This window comes from Pseudophryne corroboree, chromosome 6 (assembly GCF_028390025.1).
Source record: "Pseudophryne corroboree isolate aPseCor3 chromosome 6, aPseCor3.hap2, whole genome shotgun sequence".
NCBI lineage: Eukaryota > Metazoa > Chordata > Amphibia > Anura > Myobatrachidae > Pseudophryne > Pseudophryne corroboree.
Window position 1 is genome coordinate 435,279,372 of NC_086449.1, and position 12,327 is coordinate 435,291,698.

General features: G+C 42.9%; 1 protein-coding gene across 1 annotated transcript in view; it reads right to left on the minus strand.

The window, feature by feature from the left end:
- Positions 1-206: 206 nt before the first annotated feature.
- The window catches only part of LAMB4 (laminin subunit beta 4), a 260,547-nt gene continuing 248,426 nt past the window's right edge, over positions 207-12,327 (minus strand). Inside the window, exon 35 of the mRNA XM_063929992.1 lies at positions 207-399. Coding sequence (XP_063786062.1) covers positions 260-399 — 140 coding nt within the window. The 3' untranslated portion in view covers positions 207-259. The remainder of the gene's footprint in view (positions 400-12,327) is intronic.

Here is a 12,327-nt window from a genome sequence, read left to right on the forward strand (position 1 = left end):
GTTTAGCTTCCACCACCTATTCAATCTAAATGAAACATGAGAATATTTAAAGTTAAATGTTACAGAAACTGGGTTCTTCTTGATAACCTCATAACTGATACTTTTTAAATAAATGTTTCTTATAAATCAATCGACACACAAGGAACTAAAACTAAATAATAGTAGACAATACGGATGATATGGTTTAAAATAAATTTATTGAGACACAAACAAGTCAAGCATATTAAGTCATACAATGTAACTATCAAATAAGATAAAACTAGGCTCTACAGGTAGCTTGTCTATTTTCTTCATTAAAAATGTAGTCCTTAAGCTCTATGACTCTCTCCTCTAGTTGAAGTAATTGATTGGCCTTGTTTTCATTTTCTTTGTTCAGGTCATGAATCTTCTCTTCTAAGTCTGTAATGAAAACAGTGGTGGATTATTAAATCTTGACAATAATATTAGCACTGTTTATAACATTGGGTGCGCTATGTAATCAATCATGCTTAGACAAGGTGATTTAACCCTGGGTATGATGAATCATTGTATAAAACTGCTGTATGTAATGTAAACAATGTTGGTCAATACAAGAAAATGAAAAATGCTTTTTGACACAGATAGGTGACTTCTCTATTATTTTTAGTTTTAAGACTCCATGTGATGTGTGTACATATATGAATGAGTACAATAAGTGTAGATAGATACCCTCACTGGAATTCCAGGAGTTTGAACAGTTTAATGATGTAAGTAACTTGATACATATGGACAATTTCATGGGTGCATTTACAAAGATGTTCAAGAATAGTCTAAAAAAAAGAAAGCATGTTTTTCATACTTGTCGGTCATTTTGGAGCCACAAAAGCTGTGCTATAGAGCCATGTTGGCCTTTAAATTGTTGTGTATATAGTTAACATAAATGAGTAATGGAGTATGGAGTAATAATGTTATTTCAGAAGGGGTTCTCACTAAAAGTAGGATTAGAACCCTGTTTGTTTATTGTACAGGGGCAGTGATGAAAGCACTGGAGAAGTGAGGAATGTGGTTAAAAACAGTAGTGTTAATCGTGATTTCCATTCACTAAAGGCAGCATTAGGCCATATGCAGAGCAGAATCTATTGCAAGTTCTGGTTGACAAACACTGCATTTGGGCCTGGTTTACATCACATGCATGTCACACGTCACACTTATGTCCTGCTTGCCCCAATGTATTAAACCATTGCTTTAATACTACTACTACTACTACTACTACTACTACTACTACTACTACTAATAATAATAATAATAATTTTCTCCCAACAGGACTCAAAGTGCTTTATATTTGCATTTAAAAAACCCCTACAAAAGACAAAATATATTATCTTCAGTATTTACAGATTACTTTGAAGAGAGCCAAGCATTTCAGTTTTATTTTTGGTTTATGGAAACTAAAGGCACATACTTGAGTGAACGGGCAAGTCCTGAGTGGAGGTCTCTCAAACTGTGTGAGGCAGCGAGTTCCACAGAATTGGAGCCACAGAACTATAAGCACCACCCAGGGATGTGCGGTGAGCTAACTGGCTCAGGAGGCACTGGCTAACCCCAGAGCCAGATTTCCATGCAATATATGAGCCAAAGCATACATCTGGGCATTATACACAGGTGCTGCAGTATAAACTCCTGGAAATCTGGTGAGTTTTGATTAGAGATGTGTGGAAAGGATACACAGCGAGGCACTGCCTCACCTGCCATAGACTTTTTACTCCAGAGTTTGGGCTATAAAAATTATTAGAATAATGCAAAGAAGATATTTCAAACATATTATTAGTATTTTCCATATACTTTATTCAGTCAAAACTCTAGTTTAAACGTAAGTATGACAGGAAAGACTCTGCCTCACCTGCCTCATCCCACCGCACATCACTGGCACCACCCCCAAAATGGTTTAAAGGAGAGTCTAAGCACTGCTACTAGTCCTTCATCTGCTGACTAAAGTAAGTGTATGGCGATATAAGAAATCAGTAGCTGCTTCAGATACCTTGGACTATACTGTAGTTATGTAGGGCTTGAAAGTCAGTAAGCCAATCTTGAAATAGATTTATCATCTTGCAGGCAGCCAGTAAAGCGAGTAGAGAATGGATGTTATGGCAGGAATGGGGCTGGCTAGGTAACAGCCTGGCTGCTGCATTTAGCATCAGCGCAAGTGGTATAATACTTTTTCTCTTGAGAAAGGTGGATGACTCTACTGAAACGGCTGTCGGGCCACTGATTTACTCTCACAAATGGCTATGCTGGGCACTAAGAAGTATGCTTGCTACAAGTGTATATTTATGACTCAGTTACTTATGCTTAATGTATAGTAACGTTATTTCTACATGGCGGTGTGATGGATTATTTTTGGCTCCCTACAGCTGAAAGCATTGGTATATACAGGGAATTCAAAAAGTCTCAGTGACTGTGTGCTAAGCATGTAATATGACATCATTATTTTTAAACACTTTATTTAGATGAACTAAAAGAGAGTGTGGTATTCAGTATACCGGTTGTTGGGATCCTGGCGTACAGTATACTGGTGCCGGAATCCCGACAACCGGCATACCGACATCTTTTCTCCCTCTTGGGGGTTCACAACCCCCCTGGAGGGAGAATAGATATCATGGCGCGTGTAGCGAGCAACTGTGCCCGCAGCGTGGCAAGCGCAGCGAGCCCGCAAGGGGCTCATTTATGCTCACCCCGCTGACGGCAAGCCGGTGGTCAGGATCCCCGGCGCTGGTATGCTGGCTGCTGGAGACCCGGCCGCCGGCAACTCATACCACACCCAAAAGAGAAACATTTGTGCTGCAGGGTCTCTGGCGACTCTGTGATTCCCAACGGTCTGTGTCCCTCTCTGGCCTCCCATGGCTGCGGTGGACATCTGCAGCCATAGATAGTGCTCATTGTGGAGGGACTTTTTGAACTCCCTATATATTAAAATGGCACTTTTGAACTAGTTACATGTGTGTGCATAAAAGATACAGACTAAACTATCTTAAACTAACAGCCTAAACTATTCTATTGTTTAAAGATAGCAAAAGATCGCTGTCTTTGATATATACTTTCAACATGTTGTGTCTGGCCATATATGAAAATCTAGACAGGAAAACCAAATAAGAAAAAGAAAAAACAAAAAACATGAAAGACAGCACAACTCAGCACTAAGATAATCAGTTTCCAGAAATAAAAACAATCTGGAATAGGCTTTCAATTAGAGAACTAAATATAGCAGATGTTTCTTAAGACACCAAAGGAGCATTGGGCCCATTTAAAACTTTAATATAGTCTGTCAAAATTATGTATAACTTATTCTAATGTTAAGTAAACACTTTTAGTTACTCTCTGACTCTCAGACCTGACATAAGTAATCCATTACAGAGAACAGGAAATGAATGTTCCAAAACTCTGTGGTCATGAGGTGGTTAATCAGAATATGATAATACATTACTGTGCACAATGAACAAATGGCCTAAATCATGTTTGTACTCTATGGCCGATGTTTACACAAGATAGCGATTATCGTCAGACTGCGCATGTGATGTGATCACACTGCACACGCGTCAAGGTGCCGCTGCAATCCCGCTTGCAATGAGGATTTTATGGGAAAGCGATTGACAGGAAGTGACCATTTGGAGGTGTTAACGGGGAGTGGTTGAAAAAACGCAGACGTGTCATGGCCATTTTCGCGGCGGGGATCTGCCGTCAGATGTAAGCTCGTACGTACAAAAAAATGAAGCCTGCTTCACCACCGTATCCAGTCTACGTTGCTATGGGCCAACCCATAGACCTAATGTTCCTCATTTTTTGCGTATAGCCTGGGAATGTGTATGCAATTGCAAATGAGTTTGCGACAGTGCCGGTGGGCGTCTCTGTTCATTCCTGGGAGGCCCCTTCACTTGCATACCCTTAAATTGTACCTTTTTGGCCGTACAGTACAATTTTTTAATGGTCTGTATCGGCCAAAAGGGGCTTTGTACCGAGTTTAGTGTCTCCGTGGTCCCATAGACTTACATGGCAGTGCCACGAGGCCACGCCGCCTTCAACCATGGTCACGTCCACTTTCCTATTTTTTACCGGTTTCCTGCTTTACAAATGTTGGATGATATGCACTTGCTAACATTTGCAATTCCGTAGCCTAGAAAATCGCACTTGCTAAAGCATGTGTATACAAAAATGAATCAGACCCATTGCGAATGAGGGTGAATATTTAACATTCTTTTCTACATTCATTTCAGTATCTTATCTGGGGGGCTGAATGTTATTTGTCTTGTCAGGACACAAACCATGGATAGCATAAAGTACTTAAATGTCAACAATGAAGGGCTAGACACTGCATTTATTGGGTGAAAACAGAAAAACAGACAAAAACTAAAAAGTAAAAAAAAAAAGCCCACAACAAAAACCATGATTTTTTTTTACCCCCTTTAGAGCCTCAAATTCCTTGAACATGAAATCAGTTCCAAGTGACACACATTTAGTTATGGGAAAATGTTTTAAATCAAAATATGTCAAAATGCTGTGAAAAACAGATGGCTGCATGTATTAATGATTAATCTAGTCATTGCTCTAGTTGTATTCCCCTCATAGATTTTAAGAATTCACACACTAGCGACATCCTTCTGTATATTCTTAATATCTGGGAATTTCCCAATACTAAACTGTGGTTTAGCTGTATAGTATTTAAGTCTATTATCTGTAGTTATTGGCAAATGCTTCATGAAGAACTTAACGATGTTGTTTATATAAGCCCAGTGTTGACATGGCAGAATGTTCCTGAACTGCACTATGTGGTTTCTAACTGCCAGCAAAGGATAACTGACATGAAAAGGTATATTCTTTATATATCCTTTGGGGGTTTTCTGCCTCTTGTCCTTTTAAAGCACCAGTTTCTGATATACTTTCATAGTCTGGGTATGCGCTATATAAATTGTGGTTAATAAATAAAATAAAACATAAATGGTATAGGGGAGTTTGGATGCCTGGAAGTTACTGTATACTCTGCAGTTTTAGCTTTCACTACATATAGTTATTAAATATACATTTTTTATAGGCAAACATAGGTATGGTGGGGTGTTCCCGAAAACTCTCCCCTCCCAGTGGGTGGCTCATCTCATGACCACAATAGCAGTAGTATATAATATGATTTTAGCAGCACTGTGGCCACAACATGCAGTATCAGGGTCTGAAAAGAAGTGCTGCGCATTCACAGTGTTAGCCAGTGGCATAAGTTTGTCACAGTTGCCCGGAGGCAAGATAAATATGGGTACCCCCACATATCTCTTAGCAGTCATACCCAGGATTAGAACCCATGACCTGTTGCACTGACAGCAGACACCTTACTGAAGGAGCTATTTGCTCCTGTACAGTAATTCTAACTATATGAAGATACGTGTAATTGTCAGAGACGTAACTTCATATAGTTAGAATTCTCATATTTCCTATACAGGAGTAAATAGCTTCATCAGTAAAGTGTCTGCTTCCAGTGTAATAGGTTGTGGGTTCTAATCCTGGGTATGACGCTTGTAAAATGTGTATCTACAGTATAATAAAAAGGGTGTGATTTGTAAGGTGCAGGGACCAGTGAGTAAGTCGGCCACTGAAAATTTAGCGGCAGCTACTGTATCAATTAACAATTCAATGGAGTCACAGAATGAGAGGAGAGGTGCCCCCCTTCAGAGCAGGAGCCCGGCGGCAGATGACTCCGTTGCCTCCCAGAGTTACGCCTCTGGTGTTAGCCAAGTCTACTGTTAATGTCCCTTTTAGTATCTTCATTCTTCTGTATTTTATGAAAATGTACTTCATTATTTTCTGTACTATATTATGCTATGTATCTGTTAAGCGCCTTGAGTCCTATTGGAGAAAAAGCGCTATATAAATAAAATTATTATTATAATTATTATTTTTATGTGCAACTGAACGCTCAGTCAGCACACCAGACCAGACTATAGCTTGTGAAGTGCTAATTATGCCACCTCCATCAGCTGGCCACACTCGCTCTTAAATGAAGTATATGGATATCACCTAGAAATCCTGCATTTGTCTCTAAATGTTAGGAGTTTGGAGAGACCTGCAGCCCTTTCAGACATAACCTTTCGACCCTGGATATTTCTGGGGCTTGCGGCTCAACCAGGCTCTCTGCTATGTCTAATCAGATACGACCTGGGTCGTATCTCCCGGGTCTGTGACCCTACTCGGTACCAGGATTATTTCCGGGACCAACCCAAGTCGACTGCGGTCTGAAATGCATGAAACAGGTAATGCCTGAAAAGAGTTGATTGTTGGACACAGTATTGCTTGGAGAAGACAATGCGTCCACTGTTAGACGGAAGACCCAGGTCACTGGAAGACTCAGGTCCGGTGTGAACGCGATGACCCGTGAATAACCCAGGTAAATCACAGAGGCATAAAATGGGGTAAGTATTGAAACCTGGACTCAACATGTGTTCAGTGTCCCAGGTCCAAGCCGGCTTTTACGCCTGAAAGGGGTATTAGAATGCCTTGTGAGCCTCTGCTGTTTAATGCTTAGTCGTGTGGAATGGCTACTATTCAGAAGATATAACATGGCACTGTGATAATATGACATCACATTTTGTGACTGCTATTTTCCCTCAATTTATTAGGCTTAATTTAATAATGATAATGAAGAGCTTACAAAATCGGTCAGATTCTTTTTTTGTTTTGGGCTCAAGACTAGGACCGCAGGAAGGACTGGTACAAACTGGAGACTTGTATATGATACTAAATAGAAAAAAGAGCAGAGTAATACTAGGCTAATGGACAGCTATGCTACCTGACTGTGGCAGTTACAGCCGAGAACATTAGAGAATGAAGGGTGCTTGATGGTTGTGTCAGGAACACTATGTAATAGTACAATGAAGGATACACACTAGGGATGTGTGCTATCTGCAGGTGAGATTCAGAATGAATTCCTGGAAGCCTGTAGACCGGTGGTTCCCAAGTCCAGTCCTCATGTCACCCAAACAGTTCAGGTTTTAAGACTATCCATTGTTGAACACAGATTGTTAAATCAGATTGACTGAGGTACTAAATAAGTCACCTGTGCTCAGAGGCGGATTGGGCATAAGGTTTGCAGGGAAGATTCCCGGCGGGCCGACGCACCTGTGGGGCCTGTTTTGTTTGAGGACATGTGGTCCTTTTTATAGACATAACGAATAAGATGCAAAATAATTTGCATATATGAAAATTACTTTGCCACTTAGCCTGTGATTGCAGATGATCTAGTGTATGCTCTGTCTGCCTGCTTGGCTGACATATAAGATTGAGTGAATAGTGATTGGGATACGGTTGCTGTATTAAGCAATATAATATATCTTTCTAAAGAATGATATCGTTTCCTAAATTCTGAAGGTGTATCATATAATGTGCTCATAATATTTAATTTTATTTCTTTTTAACTTCCCCCTTGATTCTGGACATGCCCACTATCTGGAAAGTATTGGGGGTAGGGTGCTGCTGCCATGGCCCATGGCTAGACCTTACACCTCTGGTGCTGCCCATGTGGGGCCACTAGTACAAATTTTTCCAGGGCAGCTTTTTGATCCCAATCCGCCCCTGCCTGTGCTCAAGCCTAAATATCTTTAAAACCTGGACTGTTAGGGTGCCTTGACGACCGAGTTTGGGAACCTCTGCTGTGGACAGAAATAAGTCTGGATGCGGTTTTGTAGGAGCCATCAGAGCGACGGGCAATCATCCCGATAGTTGGGACATCCCCTTCTGTCCTTCAATTACACTGCACCACTTTGCACGTGATATCTTATAATTGATTGTGCAGCACCGCATGATATGTTATTCCAATTTGGCCGGAAATGATAAATCGTGCAGATAATTGTGCAAGTGTGTACCTGGCCTAAGTCCGCAGGTAAGTATGTGCAGGGTAACTCCACAGGCAGGTATGTACTCTGAGTCGGAAAAGCACATTGGTGTCATTTGTGAAGGCTAAGTACAAAAATGAGTAGCAGGAACAACACTAGAGTACTATAACTGTGCTTGGAGATGGACACACTGCTTGTAACATACAGTAGTAGCACGTATTGCAGGCTGGTAATGATGTGCATTAGGATCTGTTAATGATGTGCACCTGATCTACCTGGAAGCACTGAGCATAATGAGAAATGCAGGATGCTGGAAGCAAGAGAAGTAATTGCACTTAATATGCACAGTAAGGTGTGCATAGGACAGGCAGCAGTGAGAACTGATGATGGGACACACTGCTGAGCTGAAGAGTATTGGCAGGATGGGATCGGTATGCTGGCTGTCACTATACCAACAGCGGCATCCCGTCCGCCAAAATGCCGGCAGTGTGGTGAGCGTATTGAAGCCCTTTGCCACAGGTTCTATTCTTCTTCTGTGGGTGGCATGGACACCCACAGAGAGAGAATCACCTACGTTGCCGGTATTCCGTTGGCGGCATTGTACCTCCGTCAGGATCCCGACGGTCAGTATGTTAAACGCATACCGGCAGGATGGTGTACATTGGAATGTACAGTCTAAAGCAAGAGTCAGGAGTCAGAGCTGCTGAGCAGAAACAAGTGTATTCCAAGGTTACAAGTTGAACTTGCAAAGTACAGGTGCCGGGGAATGGTTTATAAAGGGCAATGTGTACCTAGATTGGGCACTGGAGTCATGTGAGTAGTAAGGTCTCTATGACTGGCTGCAATAGTGTCAGCTGACCTCAGGCAAATGGCTCATGCAGCAGGGACATCATACTGAAGATGATTTGGTGGAGATTGGATCTCGATCTATAATTTAATTGGACGTATCTTATACCTTCATGGACTGGTCTGGGTGACATGCCCTCCAGGCAAGACCTATGCAATGCTTTCTGGGCCAACATCTGGTCTGTTTGACTGAAGTGTCCATAGGCCAGCTGTACTGCAAAGTGGTCCAATACGAATATCTTACCAAATAGTGAATGAATGATGCAGCCGCATATATCACAGGCTGACACAATATTGCACTTATTGGGTTCCTATATGGGTAGAAGAGCCATATAAGATCAATGCTGCATACCCTCCAACATTCCCCCCCACCCTCCCAAAAAAAAAAAAAAGTTACAGGGTGTGTGGGTAAGGGGGAGTGGTCATGGGTAAAAGGGATGCAAGATGAGTCAGCGCTACTCTTTGTATGATACTGGGGACTGTTCTTTGGGGCTGGAGGCAGTCGGCGTTGTCAAGGAAGGACAGAGGAAGCTGCCTGTCACTGAGTAACGTTGTGGGAGTCTGTGTCCCCGCAGCGCTACTACACAAATCTGGACGCTGCAGCACCCAGCACAAATGGTACAGCCACTGTTTTGCTGGTACATATCATAAAAAACTGTACTATAACTGCTAAAATGGTACAGTTGGAGGGTGCGATGCTGTGTTAGTGAATTATGCAGCTATAGCAGATGCAATAATGCTTATTGCAGCCACGTCATTTAGTCCAGCACTGGCATGAATACATGTCTTTTTAAACTAAATCATATTTGCCTCCTCCAATAAACAAAAGCACTTTTATGAATAAAAGATGGAGAGTAGGTCATACGTACTTATGTCTCTAAACTCCTATCTGGGAGAAGCCTGGAGATGAGAAGCAGGTGACAGCTTCAGTAGCAGATTCTGCTAAATCGCAAAATCTGCTACTGAAAAAATCTCATGTTGGGAGCCCGCCCAGCATGAGAAGCGCCGCCCAGCGCTGCGATTGCATTCAGACAAATAAACGCAACACAGGCATCACGACCATCGGTCTTACCAGTACCCCCCCCCCCCCCCCCCCCTGCATACGCAGCATGGACGTGTATGCAGGCACACTGGCACCATGTTTTCCCCGCCGCTGCAGCCGTGTGTGATGTCATGCTACTGCCCCTAAAACGGTGCGGACACGCCTACGATGTCCGGACCACTCCTCCCAAACGTTGCACCTTCACCCAATCCGCTGCTCTGCGTAAACACAGCTTTGTGTTGATTACTGAATGAGGGCCATTGCGCATCTTGTAACAATTATTTGGAGGACAGCCATTCCAGCTGCAGTGTTTGTGTTAAAAATATACAATTCCAAGTCATGCTGTTTCTTCCAGCGGTGGACTTGACCAGGTGGCATCTGAACCCAGGGCATTCACATATTAAACTGCCTGCGCTGGGCCACTTTTGGGTATTGCATCTTAATAGCTTGTCCCTGACACATCCTGTATAGACAGTTCTTATATGGCGTGTATCATAAATAGTACTTATATACACATATTTAATGGCCTCCTCTCATGCTCTGCACTAGAATACTGTATGGGTCAGCCAGAAAATGTTGTAGGAACACACTATTGCAAATGGAGGTTTAACCAAGACATATAATATTGCTGTGGCACTGCCTCAGCTTTCTAAAGAGAGCTGCAGAAATAAAGGAATTGTAGATGCAGCTGATGTGTCACAGGAAGTTACCTCACATTTGTTGGCCTCTGCCCAATAGTTCCCAAGGAGGCCATGTTGGTGTTTGCAGTTAATGATTAAAATACCTACAGTATTTGCAGCAGCTATAGCAATGCCGGATTAACAACATGGTGGCCAAGGGCCCACACACATGAAGGACTTTTCACACATAGCTATATCTCCAGTGTGGAGGGTATTGTGGCACATGTGAACATATGTGCGTGTGTGACATATTTGTTGTGCTAGGAGTATTTACAAATTCCACTTTTTAATAACATTGGCCCTCATTCCGAGTTGTTCGCTCGGTATTTTTCATCGCATCGCAGTGAAAATCCGCTTAGTACGCATGCGCAATGTTCGCACTGCGACTGCGCCAAGTAACTTTACTATGAAGAAAGTAATTTTACTCACGGCTTTTTCATCGCTCCGGCGATCGTAATGTGATTGACAGGAAATGGGTGTTACTGGGCGGAAACACGGCGTTTCAGGGGCGTGTGGCTGAAAACGCTACCGTTTCCGGAAAAAACGCAGGAGTGGCCGGGGAAACGGTGGGAGTGCCTGGGCGAACGCTGGGTGTGTTTGTGACGTCAACCAGGAACGACAAGCACTGAAATGATCGCACAGGCAGAGTAAGTCTGAAGCTACTCTGAAACTGCTAAGTAGTTAGTAATCGCAATATTGCGAATACATCGGTCGCAATTTTAAGAAGCTAAGATTCACTCCCAGTAGGCGGCGGCTTAGCGTGTGTAACTCTGCTAAATTCGCCTTGCGACCGATCAACTCGGAATGAGGGCCATTGCCACATATATTGACAATATTATTGATACTTAGCTGAAGTTCAACAGAGAATTGCACAACTACCACTGTGCTGATCTGTTTGACAAGTTAAAAAAGGTATGGGCTTATGCACTGCTATATCTGGCTGGTGCAGAGGCTGTGAAAAATCAGACGCTTTTGTTTATTTAGAGGGGGAAGACCAGAACCGGCCCTAGTCATAGAAAAAATAGGCAAATGCCTAGGGCATTTGGTCTGCCTAGGGGCACAAGCAGCTTCTGTTGATTAAAATGATGTGCGGCATGCCTATATTCTGTGTGTGACTACGGCTGTATCTGCATACGAAATGCTATGTTACAATGTATTCCTGGAAATCACTGTAAAGTAGCATTTCATATGCAGATACAGCCACAGTCATGCATCAATCATGCTGCATATCATTTTAATCAGCAGAAGCTGCTCGTGCCCCAAGGCATACCAAATGCCCTAGGCATTTGCCTGCATTTTCACCAAAAAAGGCGCACAATGTTAGCAGAGCTGCCAGCTGACTCACGCCAGGCATCTCCTGCTGCATGGCGTATTGAGGCAAGATGTATGAGGACACATCTGTATCCAGGCAGAGGCAGAGGTCACAGTATTAGCGGCCATGTGAGTGCTGTGTAGGGTGGGTTAGTTGTGCAGTAGTGTTCGGCATATTTGTAAGGGGCATTATGTGTATAAGGGCATTAATAAAGGTTGGCATAATGTGTAAGGTGCATTATGTTTATAAGGACATTAATAATGTGTGTCATATGTGTAAGGGGCATTACTGTATGGTATCTCCTATATATTAGCCCAGATCTGTGACTCTGTGACTCATTTCCTAATGCTGGGCGGAGTCACAATGCAGGGCATCAGAGTCATAGTGGGCGGGATGTACTAACCTCCCCCACTGCGTTACCTGGCTTTTCTTAGTGCTCCTTGTGTTACAGTATCTCTGCGGTCACTGGTCTCCTCTCGGCTGCCTGGCGCTACCCGTTGCACCCCCACGCTCCCCGTCTTTTTTATCCTCTCACTGGCATCCGCCTCATCACCGCCGCGGCCACTGAGTCCTGCGCTCTCCGCAGCGCATGGTCTGCGCTCCCACTGTCAATTGTGCATGCGC